Source organism: Octopus sinensis, linkage group LG6 (genome assembly GCF_006345805.1).
Source record: "Octopus sinensis linkage group LG6, ASM634580v1, whole genome shotgun sequence".
In the NCBI taxonomy this organism is placed as follows: domain Eukaryota; kingdom Metazoa; phylum Mollusca; class Cephalopoda; order Octopoda; family Octopodidae; genus Octopus; species Octopus sinensis.
In genome coordinates, this window is record NC_043002.1 from 47,082,832 (window position 1) to 47,105,527 (window position 22,696).

At 36.8% G+C, this 22,696-nt stretch overlaps 1 protein-coding gene across 1 annotated transcript in view; it reads left to right on the plus strand.

Moving 5' to 3' along the window:
* Window positions 1-22,696, plus strand: part of LOC115212988 — a 96,042-nt gene that overhangs the window by 28,846 nt on the left and 44,500 nt on the right. Inside the window, exons 4-6 of the mRNA XM_029781854.2 lie at window positions 16,186-16,264; window positions 19,022-19,113; window positions 20,054-20,129. Of these exons, the coding sequence (XP_029637714.1) occupies window positions 16,186-16,264; window positions 19,022-19,113; window positions 20,054-20,129 (247 nt within the window). The remainder of the gene's footprint in view (window positions 1-16,185; window positions 16,265-19,021; window positions 19,114-20,053; window positions 20,130-22,696) is intronic.

A 22,696-nucleotide genomic window follows, 5' to 3' on the forward strand; every position in this document is an offset into this window, starting at 1 on the left:
ATTCTTTTCAGCCCACTTGTATATTTCGTCCAGCTCACATTGCAGGTGTTTAGTGTCCTCAGGGTTCTGTATTGCCTGTGAAACTTTTGTATCATCTGCATAACTTGTGATCGTGACTCTCTGCGTGGCTGAGGGCATGTCTGAGAGGGCCATTATGAACAGTAGTGGTCCCAGAACAGTGCCCTGCGGAACACCGCTCACTATTTGTGTGTTAATGGAGGTGGCCCCATTGGCTACTACCACCTGACTTCTATCCTTCAGAAAGTCATGAAGCCATTCTCCCAGTTTTCCAACTATGTTGAGATCACGCAGTTTGTGACATATCATTCCATGATCGACTTTATCAAAGGCCTTTGCAAAGTCGAGATATATCACTTCCACATTTGAGTGGTTGAGCAGCCGTTTCAGCACCCAGTCATAGTGTTGTAGGAGCTGAGTTAAACAGCTTCTCCCTGGTCGGAAACCATGTTGGGTGTCGGGCAGCAAGTCATTCTCTTCAAGGAAGGTGATCAGCTTCCTTCTGACTATTCGTTCCATGACCTTGCTGATGTGTGAGGTCAGAGAGATAGGTCTATAGTTCTTGGCTTCCGCTCTGCTACCTCCTTTATGAATGGGGCATATTTTACCTTCCTTCAGTTTTCCTGGAAGTTTGCCAGCTGCAAGGAAGCTCTGAAAGAGGAACTGCAGTGGTCTTGCTAGGACTCTCTTACATGCTTTTAGGAGGATTGCCGGGAATCCATCGGGGCCAGTAGCTGAGTCTGTTTTCATTTCATCTATAGCCTTGGTTACATCGTCTTCCTTTATATCGATGTAATCTATCGTCGCCGCCTCTGATTTTATATCTGCAGTGGTAAAAAAGTCAGTTGGATTGGTGATTTGGAGATGCCCAAGGGGTGGAGTGAAAACACTCTTGAATTGCTCATTCAGTATTTCACTTACCCTCATTGGTTTTCCTGTAAGTGTGCCATCCTTTTCGAGGAGTGGCCCTATTCTACAGTGCACTGTAGCTGTTTCTTTGGCATACCTGTAGAAAGCTCTGGGGTTAGATTTTATGATTTCTATAGCCCAGGTTTCTTTGTCTGCTCTTTCTTTTTCATGGGAGAGTTGCAGACATTTTTCGATTTCCAACAGTTTTATTTTTAGGCGGGACTTTTCACTGCTTTCAATCTGTTTGTTTAGGCGATTTGAAAATTTCGTACGCCGTCTCATTAAAATTTTCCTCTCTCTGGGGATTTTGTTCTTGTGTACAGTGGCCTTTCTCTCTGGGACACATTTGTAGCATATGGCTTGCATTACAGACATGAATTGTTGAAGTTTCACGTCGATGTCTGGCGAGGAGAGACATTTAGGCCAGTTTTGTTTGAGGATCTCTTTCTCAATTTGTTTCCAGTTTGCCTTATGGTAGTTCAAGCTGGAAAGATTTTGAGGGTTTCCTGTAGGCTGCATGTCCGTGCTCTCTTTTGGCCCGTACATGGTCAGCTCTATCATGTTGTGATCCGAGAGTAGTGTCGGTGTCACTTTCACATTATGGATGAGATCCATTTGTCATTTGTGAAGCAGAGATCCAGTGTGTTACCTGCCCTGGTTGGTTGGAGTATTACCTGCTCCATGTACAGGGTGTTGATGAGGTTCAGGAGGGACCTCGCCTGTCCTCGTTCACATCTTGTCATTCCTGGGAGAGAAAGGCCCTCGGGCCATCTGACATTGGGCAGATTGAAGTCTCCCATAAGAAGCACACCTATGTGTTGTTCTAATGTGGTTAGAATTTCTTCTATTTTTATAAGGCAATCTTCAAACTTGCCCACATGGCTTGGGGCATCTGGAGGGCGATATGTAGCACACACAACTACATCAAGTTGCCTAATATGTACAATTAGTGTGTCACACACCGAGTTTGAGTATGACAAGAGGACCTGGGGTGTGAGGTCCTCCCGGATGTACATAGCAACACCTCCATGACTCCTTTCTTTCCTGTCGGTCCGTAGTACAGCATACTGTGGTATATGTAACTCCGCATCTGCTATGTCCGGTTTCAGGTGCGTTTCCGTAAGTGCTATGCATAAGGCTTGATTGCATGCAACAAAGTCTCTCAGGAACGGGATCTTTGTCCTGTTACTGAGTGTTTGCAGTCCTCTGATGTTCAGTAGGAGCATCGAGGTGAGGTGTACGTTGTTGCCGGCGGTGTCCATCCTGTGTCTGTTTGCTGTGGTGGTCTGGTATATAGTGGGTAGTCCCACCTGCGGGCTTGGGTTTGATGAAGCCAGGTCAGCTGCTGTACAATCTTTTGTGCCATGCACAAAAAAGATTGTTGCTCAGCAGCTGCTCTTTCGACAACATCATGTTGGTGGTTTGTGGCGCGCACAACATCTGCGTACCTCCGCTTTGGGGCAGGTGGTGCGTGGTCCATCCCTTTTCTTTGTGTTGATGGTTTGTCCATCTGCCTCGTGTCTCTGTGGCAGGGTCCCCGATGTATATATGTATGTATGTATATATATATATATATATATATATATATATATATATATATATATATATATATATATATATATATATATATATATTAAATTGAAGGAAGGTATGTGTGTGTGAGATATATAAGCACTCCAGTATGGACGCTGTCTAATGACTAAAACAAGTAAAAGAAAAAAAATATTGTTTTAACCTTTTTTGTTTAATGTGTCGCGAATCGTTATTCTCTGGCAGCAGTTTTACATTTTCCAGATGCCTTTAGCTTGGCCGAAATAATGTCTTCACCACTTGACCCTTTCTAACCTCTTCTAGTACACCATAAGCTAAATCAACTAAATTTATTGTTCTCAATGATATATCTATCCTTCTGGGTCTTAATATAAGCAAGCACATCAGTTGTCATCAACAGAACAACCAAAGGAATCACTATCAAAACGACTGCTACAATTTCAATGTCCCACACTGTTTATCACCTTAATACCTTCAACGCACCTCTGTAACAACTTTGTCTTTCTCCACGATTGAACGAACAGACAGTTTGGAACGTAATATCTTTATTTTATTTTATTTTTGTTTTGCACACTAACACACTCACAAGCACACACACAGACACACAAGCACACATACACACACACATATCTGGCAACAGACTCTCCTGTACATTTTCTTAATTACTATTAATTACATCATATACTCTTCCATAAGATCCCACTATGGCTGGACGATATAGGATTGTTGACTCTGTCCTTTCCGTTGATGCGATAACTCAAAGATCTCACCATATGCGAGACATTTATGCCATGCGTTACGCGGATTCAACAATCCAATTCCTGGCATCTGTGGGATTGATCCACAATTCATCGGAATGTTGTAATGAGCAGATGTACCTTGCATCACGCAATACAGTATCCGATGGGAAAATGTGGAGGTGTACTGTTTGCAAGCAATATCGTAGCATTAGGCGAGACTCGTTTTTCGCGGGTTCACACCTATCATTGACTTGTATCCTCGAGTTGATGTATTACTGGGCGATAATTGACTGTAAACAGAAAGTTGTGATGGGCGAAGTTGAAATAGGACGAGAGGCAATTGTCAACTGGTACAATTACTTCCGCGATGTTTGTGCCATGTGGTGTTTTGACCACCCTGTGCAACTTGGAGGAGAAGATGTTGTTGTAGAGATCGATGAATCCAAGTTCATGCACAGAAAATATCATCGTGGTACTTATCGAGAAGGCCATTGGGTCTTAGGCATTATTGAGCGCAGTAGTCTGAGATGTGTCTTAGTTCCTGTGCAGGACAGAAGTGCAGCAACATTGTTGCCCATTATTACCCGCCATGTATTGCCAGGAACTAAGATTATCACAGATTCATGGCGAGCATATAACAGCCTACCCAACCATTTAACTGTGAACCACAGTGTTAACTTTGTGGATCCCAACGATGCCTCAATCCACACAAACACCGTGGAAGGGATGTGGAGTCATGTAAAATCCAATTATCGGAAAATGCATGGAACGTCCGATAATCTGTTTTCGACATATCTGCATGAATTTTGTTGGCGACGTTACAACAGCAGTAATACTTTTATGAGCTTCATAAAATGTATTAGACAGTATTATCCTGTATGATTTCAAAAATGTTTTATGAAGTTCATAAAATGTGTTCTGTTGTTTAATTTAGCCTCAAATTCATGGGAATCTGTATAATTTTATATTTATTATTAATTTCTTCTTTTTGTATCTTAGTAATTTGCATTCCTTTCTTTTCTCCATGCGCCTTTCGGATCTTGTAACTTTTATGATTTTCGGAATTCTAAAATACCTTTACAAAATTGTCTTCTATTCACGGAAATAACCCGTGCAAGCAAAATTTGGTCTAATGTTTAATTTTTTATTTGTCTATTTTTTGTAATGGCTTCTTAATTTGGTATTCATTACATTGAGAGTCTGAACCAAATTTTTTTTTTAAATCAAACATGAAAAAATTTGCTACCACGCACAGTTGATATTTCCAGTTTCTTCTCTGAAATTTGCTTCCACAATTCATTTTACAGAAATAAGAGAAATGGTTAGAACGAGCTGTAGCTACTTATACATATGTAGTGCTTTGAGGGCAACGTGAGTTAACTTCATCACATGGCTTTGCTAAGTCAATTGGTGTGTTTTCCGTTTGACTTAAAACTTTTCCGCGTCTACACAGACACCACACGAAAACAATAGGTGTCACAGTGATATACCTCTTTTTCTACAGTCGGCCAGAACGAAGAAGTGACAATGCCACCTTCACATTCTGTATTGTCAGCATCGAGTATCGGCAGAGAGACGTTATTAGAATACATCAACCACAACGATACAACTGGTTACCCACAACGTGATTCGAACACAACAACCCTGCCACAATTGCTGACTCCCGAGCCACAGAACTGCAGTCTTCGTTACCTTATCCATTACATTTGGTGAGCTCGACTTCAAAGACTTACTGCTTTAGCATCGCATGAACTCTTGAAAACAATTACAGTCCGTGCCAGTCGCATCAACAAGAATTATAGGACACGAACTTTCACGACGCATAGTTTTCAGTTCCATCGTCACACGCCCAACACAACACGAAAGGAATGAAGTCACCGACTCAATGGACACACACCAATTACATTCCACATGTACTGCAACCCGATGCACAGATCCACGAGGGAAACAGTTGCCATACATAAATGCAACACTTAGGACAGCTACCCAACCAAGAGAACTAACCTTTTCTCACTTTTCAGCATAGACTTTTCACACAGAACATTACCAATCGGATTTTGTCACTTTTCCTTACACATTTTGTACTGTTCGTTCCTTTTGCTGCACAACACAATGTTTACACATGCATATATATGCATGCTTGCACCCAGTTTCTGTGCACCTCTATAGACTATTAACTTTTTTTTTCCTTTGAATGCAACTCTTTTCTCATGAGAAGAATATCTCCTCATTTTATAACTCTCCCATCTTTTTCTTACCATTTCACCATCGTCACATCAACAGAGACATTAAGGCTGCACAGTAGCAGTCGACAAGGCATGTATAACGATTAAATAAAAAAATTTTGTCTATATCTTCGATCACTGTCATTATTCCATTGAGTCAACCTCATTATTTTCTACATAGCAGACTGTTACATAAACAGGCGCCACAAGGTAATCTTTCGTTTTAATTCGAAATAATGTAAACACTGAATCGGCCATACATACATACATACATACATACATACACACACACACACGTACTTACACACACACACATACATGCAGACATACATATTCACATACACCGAGTAAAAAATTACGATGAATCGGCCATACATACATACATACATACATAAACACACACACATACATAGATACATACACACACACACACACATACATGCATACATACATATACACATACACCGAGTAAAAAATCAGTTATCTCTCTCTTTCACACATTACTCTCTCTGTCTCTTCGCACACACTAACAGAAGCACTTCACTTACACAACATACTGTCTGTCTCCCACACCCCATCAAACGCACACAGGCCGACTTCAAAGAGAAACCTTATCGTCGTAAAATCGCTTCCTCTTAGTCTCTTTCGCTCTCATTACTTATGTAAAAAAATAAAAGTTTTTTACGGAAATCGACGGAAATCTGTGCTACTACAACCGAAACTATGCCGTTTGTACTTATAATTATGTGTATAACCGTATTTATTCCTTCGTATTTATTCCTTCTTATTTATTTTATCTCTTTTCATCTTAAGTCTTTATAATATAAAATTTATTTAAAAAATTTTTGTGATGTTCTCATAAGCGTTTACATTAATACTTCCCCTCTATTCTTTAATGCCTAAACTGGTATATTATGGCACTATATTTATTAAGTTAATAAGTGACTTATTTATATATTTAAATTAATATATATTTTATATTTTATATTTTATAATTTAGCGTACTTAAAACCATAACAAACTTACGATAAATCTAACAACCGTATGTTTACTCTGCAACAAACCGGTGTTATAAATTTTAAGTTACCCATGAAATAAGTATCTGACTTAGTAACATACTGATATTTAAAAATATATTTATATCTAAATTAAATATTTTATGGAATGCATGAATGGTTCTTCTTTTATTATTGAGGCACAATTATAATTTTGAAGGACTAAATTGTAGCATAGTTGCTTCCCTTTTTGTTTATCTATGTGCTAGTTGTTGCTTGTAATTATGTATGTGTATAAGTGTATGCATATACATATTACTATGTGTGTATGTGCGATTGATCTGTAGATGCGTGTGTGAATATTGGCGTTCCCTGACTAACCAACCGTATAATTTTCTTTTGTGATTTAAATTTCAAACCAATAGCCAATCGAATTAATCTATATTTTCTTTACCTAGTGGTCAGCATTTCTTAACTCATAGTTATTTCGATCTTGTAAGGATGGACTTGGTGCTAATTTAACTGTATCTATTTTTTATTATATTTTTTTATTATTATTATTATTATTATTAGTATTATTATTATTATTATTATTATTAATAGTAATTTTTATTAACTTTTATAGCTTTAGAATCTTATGAACTGTACCACGGATTTAATTATTATTTTTCATCTCCATATATGTTAGCCTTTTTTTTATATATATAAAAAAAACTATTAGCCAAATATGTATAATATCGGTACTTATTGATATTAATATATACACTATTATATATTTTGTTTTATTTTGTTCTGTTTACCTTCCTTTTTTGTACAAATGTGTATTATATTATATAAGTGTAGCTTTATGATGTATAAGTTTTTATATTTTACATTTTTATATATTTATATTTATATGTATATGATTGTATAATATTTTTCACTATTATAACAAATTTAATTTAATTCTCTGAAGAGGCCGTGGGGCATCCTTGTTAATGCCTCATTTATACCTGCCTTTATGGCTTATAGGTTAAATGAGGTATGACTGTCCTCACTGCCGAAACAGCTGTCAGTTTTGATTTATTTGCATATTATATTTGAAAATTTTTTACTTATATCTCTTTATCTTTTTACTATTACTGTATATCTCATTTCATTTTATGTATTGCCTTTACTCATATGTAATGGTGTATTAAAGTATGGATTGAGTATCATCGGATAGTTGATGTTTTACTGATTTAAGTATATTTCTCCATTCTCTAATTTTGTAGTATATATATATGTATATATATATGTATATATATATATATATATATATATATATATATATATATATTGGAAGGTTTGGAGATGATGTACAGGTATTATATATTAGAAAAAATGAGGTAATCAGATCGGATGGTTCATATTTATAGATATTTATTTATATATTACATTTTTTACATATATATCATATCATTCAGATCATATCATTCGGATTAGCGCTTTCTCCCAATCAAGTGGGCTTTTCAAATCAATTCCTTGTGGGTAATTTGAACATTTTATAGTTTCGTAGTAGTGGTGGGGAGGAATAAGACAGTATAAAAGGGTGAAGAGGAAGTGAGACAGAGAAAACATGTGTGTATGTGTGTGTGTGTGTGTATGTGTGTGTGTGTGTGTATGTGTGTGTGTGTGTGTGTGCATTTGTATCTGATAGGGAAGAAGAAGTATTGTTACTCTGTTGGCCTACTGGACCTCCTGTGGTTTTCTAAGAAATTTGGCTCTGCTCTCTGTCCAGTCTCGTGTCACTGAGTGTGTGTTGTGCGTAGGCTGGCCGGACAAATGTCATTTGGGGTCACACTTTCTATGATATATATATATATATATAGTGACGTATATTTGCCATCTCAATATGGCTACCCCTAAGGGTGGATGCTACTGTAGTTTTTAGCCCCAGGAGGACACACTCCTCCAGCTGGCCATAGACACACTTTCTGTGTCCTGTCAGTATTTGCAAAGGGAAGTCATCCTTCCCGTCTTCAACTTATGATACACACGGACTCGAGTTTCGAGGTATTGACAGGACACAGAAAGTGTGTCTATGGCCAGCTGGAGGAGTGTGTCCTCCTGGGGCTAAAAACTACAGTAGCATCCACCCTTAGGGGTAGCCATATTGAGATGGCAAATATACGTCACGATGTGTTACCGCTACTGTATATAACTCACTTTGATATTTATCATTGTTTGATTTCACTTTTTCAATATCAGCGACAGTGGACGCTGGAAAAAGTATAAGTATTTGTGAAGGAAATCTAACTCTCGCCGACAACTATGATTGTCACACGCTGACGAGAGGTCAATACCTCGAAACTCGAGTCCGTGTGTATCATAAGTTGAAGACGGGAAGGATGACTTCCCTTTGCAAATACTGACAGGACACAGAAAGTGTGTCTATGGCCAGCTGGAGGAGTGTGTCCTCCTGGGGCTAAAAACTACAGTAGCATCCACCCTTAGGGGTAGCCATATTGAGATGGCAAATATACGTCACGATGTGTTACCGCTACTGTATATAACTCACTTTGATATTTATCATTGTTTGATTTCACTCTTTCAATATCAGCGAACATAAAAAAATTCATATTACCTACAGGAAGAACATTAAATAAATGTACAGCCCAGATGTGGATAATCTAGGACCTAGATTTCAAACTTTCCATACATTTGTTAACGTAAATTTGATTATTTCTCTTCGGTTAATTTCCCCAAGACAAAATTTCGAATATTGCTACGTCAGTGTCTGTATAATTGTTTCAACACCTGGCCGTTAACAAACCAAGAACAATGAAAAAAGTTTTCAAAGAAAGAATTATTAAATAATGCAATACAGTAGTATTGCTTCCCAGTAAAACAAAGCACCATCAGGTTAAAGTATGAATATAAGATAGTGGCACAACAATGCACCAATATTTACACACACACACACACACACACACACATATATATACATGTATATATATATATATATATATATATATATATATATATATTATATATATATATTACGGAGATGTACTCGCATAGCAAGTAATTTGATCTGAGATCGTGTGCTGAAACGAAAACAATTGCAGCGTGGAAGGTGTTTATAAGCCATTTAAGAAACACACAAAAGCCGTTCGATTCACTCCAACATTTAAGTTTAATTTGTCAAAATATTTTCGTCGCTAAAATCCGCGACCTGTTCACTGACAAAGTCCGTGGTGTATATATATATATATATATATATATATATATATATATAGATATATATATATATATATATATATATATATATATATATATATATATATATATATATATATATATATATATATATATATATATATATATATATATATATATATATATATATATATATATATATATATATATATATATATATATATATAAGTGTATATAGGTATGGGTGATTGGTAAGAAGATTGCTTCTCAACCACATGGTTCCAGGTTCAGTCCTACTGCATCGCACCTTGGGTGTCTTCTACTATAGCTTTGGGCGGACCAAAGCTTTATGAGTAGATTCGATAGGCGGAAACTGAAAGAATCCCATCTCAAACACACACACATATATATAATACAGTTCTATATTTAAGAGATGAGGAATTATGTATATTATTTACATTATTTACATTTGACTGATATTTGTCCTCATCTTGATTGTTGCTAACAGCGTTTCGGCTGATATATCCCACCCCGCCTTCATCAGGTGTCTTGGGGAAATTTCGAACCTGGGTTCTTATTCCTAAGGGATTTTTCAATGGTTTTAGTTGTGATGATCACTAAAACCAACCCTATGGCTGCAATATGTTGATGACACTTTTATGCTCTAGCTCCACCAGGAAGATGTCCAAGTGCTGTTAGATCACGTGAACTCAATAAAACCATCCATGCAGTTCACAATGGAAAAGGAAAAAGACAATCAGGTAGCATTCCTGGACCTATTAATAACACGCACCAAGTGTGAATTCAGGACATCCGTATACCGCAAGCCGACCTTCACTGGACGATACCTCAATTTCAATTCCCACTATCCATACAGTGTGAAGAGAGGGATTGCTCAGTGCCTAAAACATCGAGCAAAGAATATATAAGTAGCGATTGTGATACCCACCACGAAGAAATGATCAAGCTCAGTAACAATCTGTTAAGCTGTCTCCCCTATGTGAAAGCCCTCTCCGATAAGATACAAAAGTTATGCGGCACAATGACATCAGGACAGTATTCAAGAGTAATACAATACTTCGCAAATATCTCCGAGCAAAACCACCATTAGAAGAGAATATGACCAAAAACTACATGTATTCCATCCCATGCAGCTGTGGTAGGTTATACAAAGGCGCAACATGCCGCCTCCTCAAAATAAGGGTGGACGAACATCGCAAAACTGTGACTCGAGGAGATATTGATAAATCGGGTATAGCTGAACAGGTATGAAGTTAAAAATAATAGACAGAGAATCACTGGAAAATACGAAAATTAAAGTAGCACATATGCTAGGATAGAGCAACCTCCTAAGGATACCGAGTGCAGATATGAATAGCATATGGGAACCGGTAATCAGGAAGGATAGGAAAATATTAGATTTATAAGCGTTACAGCGCTTACCTCGCGTACCTAATCATTTAGATCCTCTGTGAACTAAATCGCCTGTTGAGGCCTTATACGCCCCTTTATTAGACTATTTTCCTTAGTCATTGCAAGGTGATCGCCATACGCTTTAAGCTTATATAAAAATACCATTATTATTATTTACAGGATTGTAAAAACGGCGCCGTATAAAGAACCATTCGCGCCGACAGCATATATATATATATATATATATATTCATATATTGGTCGTTCCATAAATAATGCGTTTCTTTTTCTTCTTTTATTTTACAAAATTAAGATAAAGAAAGTTATTTTTTAATCACTTTCTCTAATGCCCTTCCATCTATCTGGTAGACTCGCAAGGCCCATCTTCCAAAATTCACCGTGACAAAAAATACTCCTCCAGTATTATTCTGACCTCGTCTAAAGAGTTCATATCTTTCCCGTCCAAATTATTTTGAAGACTTCGGAATAAATGATAATCAGATGGGTCAATGTCCAGCGAATATGAAATTGTAGGACATCGTTTCCCATTCAAACTGCTCCAGCCTTTAGAATGTATTTCCTCGCTGTATGTGGCCGAGAATTATCCTAACGGAAGAACACCTTTCGTCTTGAAACCAAAAATGGTCATTTTTCTTCTCGTGATGACTTGAATGACTCGTTGAATTGCCAAATCTAAGCTTCTCTGCTAGTTCCTCAATAGTTACGATGGGATTTTGTTCCACCAGGGTTTGTAGGACGTCCTCGTCGAGTTCTACAGCTCTTCTAGGGTGAGGCTCATCTTCTAGGTTGTAGTTTCCGGCTCGGAATTTCTGGAACCACCGTTGACACTGGCTTACGCTTATTGTCCGATCCCCATATACTGCATTAATATTCCCCTCGCTTTCCGTTGCGTTGTTGCCTTTATTGAACTCATAAGGCAAAAGATGTCGAATAGGCTCCTTTGTCACTTCCATAATAGCTTTGAAAAAATAACTGCTAAAATCGAACTGCACTCTTCAAAACTTGCACTAAGAATAAGGACATGTTAAAATTACTACCTGCTTTTATATCAAGTTGAAGTAATTTATCCTGTCCCCCTCCGACTTTTAGTTTACGCAATTGAAAAAGCCGCATTATTTATGGGATGATTCAATATATATATATATATATATAGGTAAACAGTAACATTAATTACAGACATGGACAAGAACATGAAACACCACAGAGACGACACAAGAACCACAGGACGGGACATTCGAAGCCCTCAGTCATCAGTCAAGAACCAGATCATCTTAGCAATTTCGGCTGATTATGTATATATATATATATATGTGTGTGTGTGTGTGTGTGTGTATGTTTGTGCGTCTGTGTTTGTCCGCCCACTGTCGCTTGAAACCGATGCTGGTGTGTTTACGTCGCCGTAACTTAGCTGTTTGGCAAAATACACCGATAGAATAAGTACTAAGCTTACAAAGAATAAGTCCTGGGGTCGAGTTGTTCGACTAAAGGCGCTGCTCCAGCATGGCTGCAGCCAAATGACTGAAACAGTTAAAAGAATATATGTATATATAAACTGGCAGTCTCTCGGTTATGACGACAAGGGTTCCACTTGACGCGATCAACAGTACATTTACGTGCAAATGGCTGAACGTGTCACAGATACGCGTAACCTTAACGTGGTTCTCAAGGATATTCAACGTGACACAGAATGTGACAAAGCTAGCCCTTTGAAGTACTTATCTTTGCCAGCTGACTGGATTGGAGCAAAGTGAAATAAAGTGTATTGCTCAAGGACACAACACGCCACCGGGAATCAAAGTCAACGATCTAACGGAAGTGAGCCGAATAGCGCCAACTACTAAGCTACGCGCCTTCACACACACACACACACACACACACACACACGTGTGTATGTGTGTGTGTTTGCGTCTTTATTTTCGTCACCCACCACTTGACAATCGGTGTTGATGTATTTACAACCTCGTAAGTAGAAATTCGGCAAAAGAGACTGACAGAATAAGTAACAGATTTAAAGCAAATATGTACTGGGATTGATTTGTTCGACTAAAATTCCTCAAAGTGGTACCGATAGAAGTAAAAGAAAAGCTAAAAGACAAACGAAGTTGACTATATTGAGACCGGTGAGTCAACAGAATATTGGTGGAACTTAAAAATGAAAGCAGTAACCAAGAGAAAACACTACCGGCCAGATATTGCTGTGTGGAACGATAAAGAAAAAATATGTTCTATTGTGTAACTCAGCTGCCATCTGGACACCTATATTCTTGGAAAAATGCAAGAGAAAGAAGACATCTATGACAAGACAATTAATAAGGAGTTTGCAAATCTAGCATCCAAGATACACTTTCAGCCTCATACTAATTATCATTGGAGCAACAGGATGCATACCAACCCATCTGGAGAAAGGTAAGGTTGAACTTGGGTTTTGGGGGAAAAATAACGTACATCCTTAATTCATACAGTACAGATGATCACAATATCTGGGACTATGAAAATCTTCAAGACTTTCTTAAGATTTAAAGGATGATGAGCAAGTAAAATGGTCGTCCAAAATTTCGAACACAAAAAATAGTCAGAACAATTTCAGTCAGTAATGAGAGCTCACACTGCATAATTTTGAACAACTTTAAAAGCTTGAAATGGACAAATGTTATTCATGATATAATATATATATATATATATATATATATATATATTATATAAAATCTGTTCTGTGTGTGTGTGGCTTCTAGGATCTCGGGCATCCTCCATCCGATTGCGCTCAAATTTGATATGTAGATACCGACGGTATCAGGGCATTTTGCTGGTGTCTCAAATTTCCGTTAAATCAGGGTTTCTCAAAGGGGAGGCCTATGGGACGGTCGGACAAGTTGTTTTGAGAAAATTGGTTTAAATGTTTAACAACTCAGCTCCGTCCATTGGACGGAAGGCGTTTTGCTCGTATATATATATATATATATATATATATATATATATATATATTATATATATATATATATATATTATATATATATATATATATATATATATATATATATATATATACATATATGACAGACATATATTCTCCGTATAGAATACACTTCGTAGTGCTCAAGAAATTTAAACTTGAGCAGGTAGAGGAGAAAATGTACTTACAAGTTAGGCAAGTCGATATACAAAAAATATTAGATACATTTAATACAAAAAATGTACATGCTTACATATAAAAAGATCCGACTTACACAGAATAGAAATGATATCAGGAAGTCCAACAGCTGTTTCTGGGGGCTTGGTGGTCCAAAATAATGATTGTTCACAGAAAGGTGATTGTTGACAGAGGTGTTGACAGAAAGGAGATTAAAGATGGAATCCATCTTTAATCTCCTTTTTGTCAACACATCAAATATAAAATTTTTCCCTGAAGACGGAGGCTGGTATTATCCAATTATGGCATCAGTTTAGAATCATTATTTAGGATGATCACGCTCTCAGAAACAGTTGTTGAACTCGTAAAACTCTTATTCAAGCCCTTTAATTCCTGATATTATTTCTATTCTGTGTCAGTTGGACTTTTTTATGTGTAAACATATGTACATTTCTGTATTAAATGCATTTACCATTTTTGTAGATCGACTTGCCTAACTTGCTTATACTTAAATATATATATATATAATATATATATATATATATATATATATATATATAATATATATATATATATATATATAGGTGCAGGCATGGCTGTGGGGCAAGAAGCTTGCTTCCCAACGACATGGAATAAGTCTTGGTGTCGATTTCTTCGACTAAAGGTGATGCTCCAGCATGGCCGCAGTCAAATGACTGAAACAAGTAAAAGAGTATAAAAGAGCATATATATATATAAATGGAGTTAAACGCAGGTGATATTCAAATTCTTTTACTTCCGACACATGTTTCGAAGACAACATTGGTATTATTCCAAAGGAATAAAATGGGGTAAAACAATGTAATCTTCTCATCAGGGAAAGAAAAAACTCAGCAATAAGGCATTTTAACAGATGAACGGAACGCTATTAAGTTTTTTTTTCAAAAACCGTTAGAGGATTTGCGTCAAAGGTAGCCTATAGAAAGAGGAGGGTAAAGAAAGAAATATGCAGAAAACTATTAAATGAGAAATATAGAGCGATATATGAATTAAATAAAAGCTTAAAAGCTTGGAAAAAGATACATCTAGTGGAAGTGAAATGCATGAAGAAAATCAATGTTCAAATTATATATAATGGTAGATATTACTTATATGAACTAAAGGTATGTTTCTGCCAATGTTTGCATCGATAAGCACGCTCTAAGAGTTTTACGAGTCCAACATATATACTTATGAAATGGCAGACCAGTTCCCAAGCATGAATGGTGGTCTATGATGATTGTATACTCTACCTTCAAAATGTTTCTGACCAAGTATAAGCAAGTTAGGCAAGTCGATCTACAAAAAATGTATGTATGTTTACACATAAAAAGGTCCAACTTACACAGAATTGAAATGATATCAGGAATTAAAGAGCTTGAATAAGAGTTTTACGAGTTCAACATATATACTTTATGAAATGGCAGACAGGTTCCCAAGCTTCATTGGAAGTCTATATCGTGATGCTTGTTTGCTCTACCTTCAAAATGTTTCTGACCAGAAAGTACAAAAGGTTAAGAATAGTTTAATTAAGTTTTCCCGTAGAATGGGCTTAAGAATCGGTTTTGATGATGATGTAACGAAAGCCAACTTTTTAGATATTACACTTAACTTACACAATAATTCATACTTCCCATACCACAAACCACCGACCAATCTTAAGCATATTAGGCAATTCAGTAATCATTCTAGGGCAATCACTAAGAACTCAATTAAGAATATTTCATTTAGATTGTCTAAGTTAATAAATACATGTAGGTGACGTATTATAAATGTTTATTTACAGACACATGCGCACACACACATACAAAAACACACATGCGTTATTACTTTCTAAAGCTGCTGGAAAGTCCCTCGTGGACATAATTTCACAGCGAATCGAAACATATATGGATGTGCGTCCATATATTATTATTTATAACCCACACTTTATTCAATTATATGCTATACTCTCAAATTATGGATGGTTATTTTTTTATCTCTTTATAGCGGAACCAGTTAAAAGCTGTAAAACAAGTAACATTCAGGGATGTATGCAGAGAAGAATGTATATGAAGAGTTCATGCAGGTAATATTAAATACAGTCTTTGAATTGTCATGTATTTCAACCACTATACAACGGCAGGCAAGTCAATATGATATTGAGCTAACAGCTATCAAAATAACGTAAGCGAAGGGATCACAATCAAAATGATAATTAGTGATAGCTCAGCCCACATGATTTGCTATCAAAGCTATTCTGTAAAACACATGAAGAAATACTGTTTTAAATTTTGGCACAAAGCCTGCAAGTTTGGGGTAGGGTTAAGGTAAGTCGATTACATTGACCTCAGTGCTCAACTAGTACTTATTTTATTGACCTCAAAAGGATGAAAGCAAAGTTGATCTCGGCGGAATTTGAACTCAGAAGGTAAAGATGGACGAAGTACCGCTAAACATTTTGTCCAGTGCGCAAACGAAGAAATAGTAAAAAATATAGTAAAAATAATGTTGTACTAAGGTAGTCAGGTGTTCTCTCATTTGGTATTATCTAAACATGGAAATCAATTGGGTGTTTTCTTTGCCGTTTGTAAATCCAAATAACCAAATGGAAAATGCATACAAGATAAAAAAAGAACACAAAACAAAACAAAAACAAAGAACAAAAGAAAAAACAAAAACATATATATACCGAATATTGTTATCAGTCTTATGTAAGTTAACGATACATCAACAAAAGCATTTAGATCACATAGACAAAACTACATTAGATAGAAAAGCACTATTTGTTGACTTGGACCAAATAATGACAACAGCGAAAACACATACCCATATATAAACATATCATATATTTTACATACAGCATGCACTACAGCACATTTACTTCGTCAGTTTGGAGATTATAGGTTTTTGGTACCTTCCGACAATAATTCTTCCTAAAAAAGTGCCGTATTTAGTTTTAACCGCGTTTTTACTGTTATATATGCAGGCATCAGACCAAACTGAATGTAACCATAGTCAATCTAACTACGTAACGTCAATTTAATCTTACTATTTTCTAAGGACTTTTTCTTTGCTCTCAGATTTGCTATTTCTCCCCATACCCAAAATGTAGCATCCGCTCTCTTTCTCTCTCTGGAAGTCACCAATCATTGCTTTGCTATTCTTCATATGTCCAATACAATCCAAATAAGATCTTGTGATATTGTGAATCTGTATAATGATGCATAGAGATACGCGCACTTATAGTACACCAGCATACTGTACAAAATTCTTTTCACCAACTTTAATATGCACCCACATCCATACTATATTATTGAATTATTCAGATAAGGATGGCGGTTCAGGGCTGTGATTTTTCTGAACTCTTCTGGAGTGCTGAGAACAATGATGTGCAGTTAAAATATCTGTGGAGCGATGTCCTGAAGAAGTTGAGAGGTGGGGTTGAGAATTCTACAAATTTTTATTTCTGGAGGAGTGTGCAAAGTGTTAGTGCAGTTTGAGAAGGGATGAGATATATTACAGGAATAAAAATGGGATGCGTCGATGGACTTGGATCAAAGAGAATATGTGACCATATGGTTTAGAAGAGCAGAAACAGTAGGAGTGATAGAAGAAGCAAAGTAGTAAAAAATACATCTGTCAGCTAGCGATTATAGCGCGTTCCTGAATGAGTCCTTTTAGATTCTTTGTGTTATTTAGTCCAAATCAGTGCTGATCGTGCAAACGCATCTTCAAAGGCACTGTTACCATGACCTCCTCGCCTATCTTCACACACACACACGCGCGCGCGCACGCGCACGCACACATGTACGTATGTATGCGTGCCTGCATGCATGTATGTACGTATGTATGTATGTATATATGTATGTATGTATGTATGTAAGAGTACAATGTACAATACATCCATCCTTTTCTGAAGACGGTAAAATATGAGTCATGAGAACTTGGCTGCTATTTTTCACAGGTAAAGTTACATCGTAGAGGTTATCTCGCCTCGTTGGTTAGTCCTTTTAGAAGTTGCCTCAAGTGTGTGTAACAACTTCGTTTCAGACATGACAGCAGTGCTCCTGTGATGATCTTATTGAGTTTAGTACAGATCAAAAACTGATCATGACTGAAATATTTTCTCTCACCATCGAGAAATTCAAGCGTTTGAAATGCAAATTTGGTCGCTATCAAAATTTCATAAGACGGTAACCGAGTTTGCATTTGTTAAGAAATTTGATTGTATTTTTTAAGTCTAAGGAGATTGTTGCACAAGCCTGTTTCTTTGACATGTGTAGTAACAGAGCATTGGTACAGCCGAAGGAGGCTAGACTGGCATGGAATAAGTTTTCAGGGTTTGCTTATACGACAGTAAAAATCGGGAGTAAGATGTCTAGGTCACTCGTATATGTAACCTATATCCAGGATACTAACTTCTAACTCAAGATACGAGAGATTAATAGAGCCTTTAGAGCGGCGATTCTTAACATTTCACGATTCCAGAACACCAAAAGTTGATTTATAGATTATGGGTTTTTAAATAGCGAACACTTTCATGACTACTATTGATACTTTGTGCCTAATATTATTCTTGAAAACTACCTCTTCTGATTCCATACAATAGTAAAATCGAAGGTTTGGACTTAGATATATCCAGCTGGTTTTGCGTAAATATATACACATATACACATTCATATATATGTGTGTGTGTGTGGTGTCTGTGATAATACGATTATAAAAGAATGTAGGCCTTAGAGATTCGACGCATAAAAACATGCAGTTATTGTTCTTTGTTGATATAAACTGCTAATATTATGAAGCTGTTGTATGGTAATTTAAATATCTTTTCCTTTTTCAGGTCTCTTAAAATGATGAAAGATTGTTTGTATCGACAAAAGTGTACCGAGCATTATCAACTGTTCGAAAATTACTACACAAATAGTTGCCTTAGTAGGTATTTTTTTTCTATTTAAAGCTTTCAAAGTTATTATTTAAGAAATGTAATGCACAGTTGAAATACTATTATAATTATTAAATTTCTCAGAAAAGCTTGACACCTTTTCATTTTGATTTCAAACTCTAAACGGAGATAAAAATAATATTTTTAAAAATAGCTTAATTTTAAATTGGTATATATATATATATATATATATATATTATATATATATATATATATATATATATATATAGTACAAAATAAGATAGGGATTATGAGGGTAACCCACTATGGGATATCAGTTATCCAATATATTATTAATTTGCATATTGATGCATATTGTTTTGTTCGATTTTGATGTTCCTATTTATATAGTTAATAAATAATATGAAATGGTAATATCTGTAAGTTGATGATTGAAATGAATTTGTTCTTCCATTTTCTTATTTGTACATATATATATATATATATATATATATATATAATATATATATTATATATATATATATATATATATATACAGAAATGTACTTGCATAGCAAGTGACTTGATCTGAGATCGTGCGCTGAAACAAAAATAATAGCAGCATGGAAGATGTTTATAAGCCATTTAAGAACACACAAAAGACCGTCAGATTCACTTCAACATTTAAATTTAATTTGTGTCAAAATATTTTCGTCGCTTTGAAACCGTGACCTGTTCACTGACAAAACTTTGTGCTTCGCGGTTTCAAGGCGAAGAAAATATTTTGAGACAAATTATAAATTTAAATGTTGAAGTGAATCTGACGGTTAGAAATTACTTTCGTATTATTACTTGCTAATTGGGCATTTGAGTGTTTTTTAATCAGAAGCAGGTTTTCTAATTATTAGTAAATTTAAATTTCTTCTAATCTATATTTATAAAATCTAAACATATCAATACTAGAGTGTACCTATCGTCATTTTTTTTTAGACATTACTTGTTACACGAGGCATGTAATGATCTGTGATGGTTCACCAGCAGATGACACTATAGAAGGTATATGTCGGTAAGTAAATTAATAATATTTAAGTATCTAACTTAACGAATTGTTGATTTTGATAATTTTTTATATGCGTACATAAGATGGCGGGATTTTATTTTCCAAAAGAAGTTGAAATTATAAAAGTAAGAGTATACATTGACACATAATCTATATGTATACAAATATGAAATCTATATAGGAGAGACACCCATACGTCCTCGCGTGCGTGCGTGTGTGTGTGTATGTGTATGTGCGCGTGCACGTGTATAAACCTGTATTATTCTTTTTTAATTTTCTATTAGTTCCAGTTCAATAGATGCCCTCATTAAGACGGCGAGCTGGCAGAAACGTTAGCACGCCGGGCGAAATGCGTAGCCGTATTTCGTCTGCCGTTACGTTCTGAGTTCAAATTCCGCCGGGGTCGACTTTGCCTTTCATCCTTTCGGGGTCGATTAAATAAGTACCAGTTATGCACTGGGGTCGATATAATCGACTTAATCCGTTTGTCTATCCTTGTTTGTCCTCTCTGTGTTTAGCCCCTTGTGGGTAGTAAAGAAATAGGTATTTCGTCTGTCTTTACGTTCCGAGTTCAAATTCAGCCAAGAGGGCAAGTCAAATTTTGTGATAGTAACTACTGATAGTAAGACCTAGAAGTGTTGTGCAACGAATTGTAGCTCGTTTAAAATCATCAGGATCAACAGACGCTAAACCCAAAGCTGTTCATAACTGGCAGACCTCGTAAAACTTCACCAAGACAGGATCGTATTATGGCCAGAATATTACTGAAGGATAAATTTAAGAGTGCTGCTGAGATATCGTGCAACTTTTTGCGATGTCAACGTATCGCGCAAAGCAGTTTCTCGGAGGTTACGAGATTCTGGGTTGCTTGCTCGGGCATCGGCAAAAAAACCTCTGATCTTCAAGAAGAGTCAAAGAGCCAGTCCTCGTTTCGCTCACGAACATGTCGTTTGGACAGATTTTAGCGATGAATCGAAGTTTAATGTGATTGGTTCCGATGCCGGGATGTACGTCCGATGAAGAAGTGGCGAAAGGTTATCTCGTGCATATGTGAAGAAGACAATGAAATATGGAGGAGGCAGTGTAATGGTACGGGCAGTGATTTCTGCTGCTGGTTCTGGTCCACTTATCTGCCTACAAGGGACTGTCAATGCTAAAATCTACAAGCAGATTCTTTGACAGCATGCCCTCCCACATCTCCGATCCTCGTCAGATCAACCTCCTATCTTTGTGCAGGACAACGCTCCTTGTCACACTACGAAGAGAGTCAAAGATTTTTGAGTGATGAAGAGGGTTGATCTCATGGACTGGCCACTTCGAAGTTCCTCATCAATGTCCTCGATATATTCTTGATGCCCTTTAGAATTTCTCCTCTGTTCTCTTTGGTCTCTACAGAGACGATGCTCTGGCAATCTTTAGAGGAGCCAACGGGCACACCCTGGACAAGTTTAGGAAAGATCTAATTAGACTCCTGGCTCTTATGGGACTGAAAATTACTATCGAGATCAATCTTACCACCGCGGACTTTTTAGACGTTACGCTCGACTTGGACCCCGGTACATACAAGCTCTACCGTAAACCAAATGAGAAACTGACGTACATCAACACAGCTTCCTACCACCCACCCATCGTGTTAAAAAAATCTGATGAGGGGTCAGGATCACGAGCCTTTCCTCTTGCCAAAGGATTTTTGACGCAGCAGCCCCTACTATAAAGAGGCACTAGCTGCTACCGGGTTTAGAGACCGCGTCTCCTACATGCCAGACCCTATCATCCACAAAAGGAAGTACCGCAGAAATATCATTTGGTTTTTCCTCCGCCCTTCTCCCTCATCATAAAAATATGTGTAGGTAGATATTACTTTGGCTATTAGATAAAAACTTCACACGTTCACATAGGTACGGACGCATTTTCAATAGACAACCTAAGAGTCTATTTTATCTGCGCCCCCAAATTTAAGAGTATTCTAAGTAACAACCCTAGTCCACGATCGAAGGCGAGATGCTCATGCAAGGACTATAACAAATGCCCACTGAGAGGCCATTGTGAAACCAAGGGATTCGCCTATGAAGCTAAGGCGGTAGCCGACCCTAGAAGCAGTAGTAACAACAACAGCTTTCCCAACGACTACTACTGTAGTAGGAATGACTGTACCAATAGCAACAACAGAATCATGAACAGAAATAGCAGCAGCACCACCGCCAGCGATAACAACAACATCAACGAGAGCAACAGCAGTATCTCTTACAGAAATAACAGCAGACGCATCGCCAATAATAACAATTAAAACAGTGACAGCATCACCCACCACGATGGCCGACAACAGCTCCAGCAACACCAACGGCGATGGCCATAACACCAAAAAATAGCGCCACCACCGATGATGTCCCCTAAGCCAGTATTAACAGCACTGGCTCCAGCACCAACACCAACACCAACACCAACAACACCAGTACCAACAACAACATTAGCAGCAGCGTCTTTACCAGCAGAAACATCGTCAACACCCGCAAACAGAAATACATCGGATGTTCCGGTAACACGTTCAAGAAACGCCTCTCCAACTACAGTTC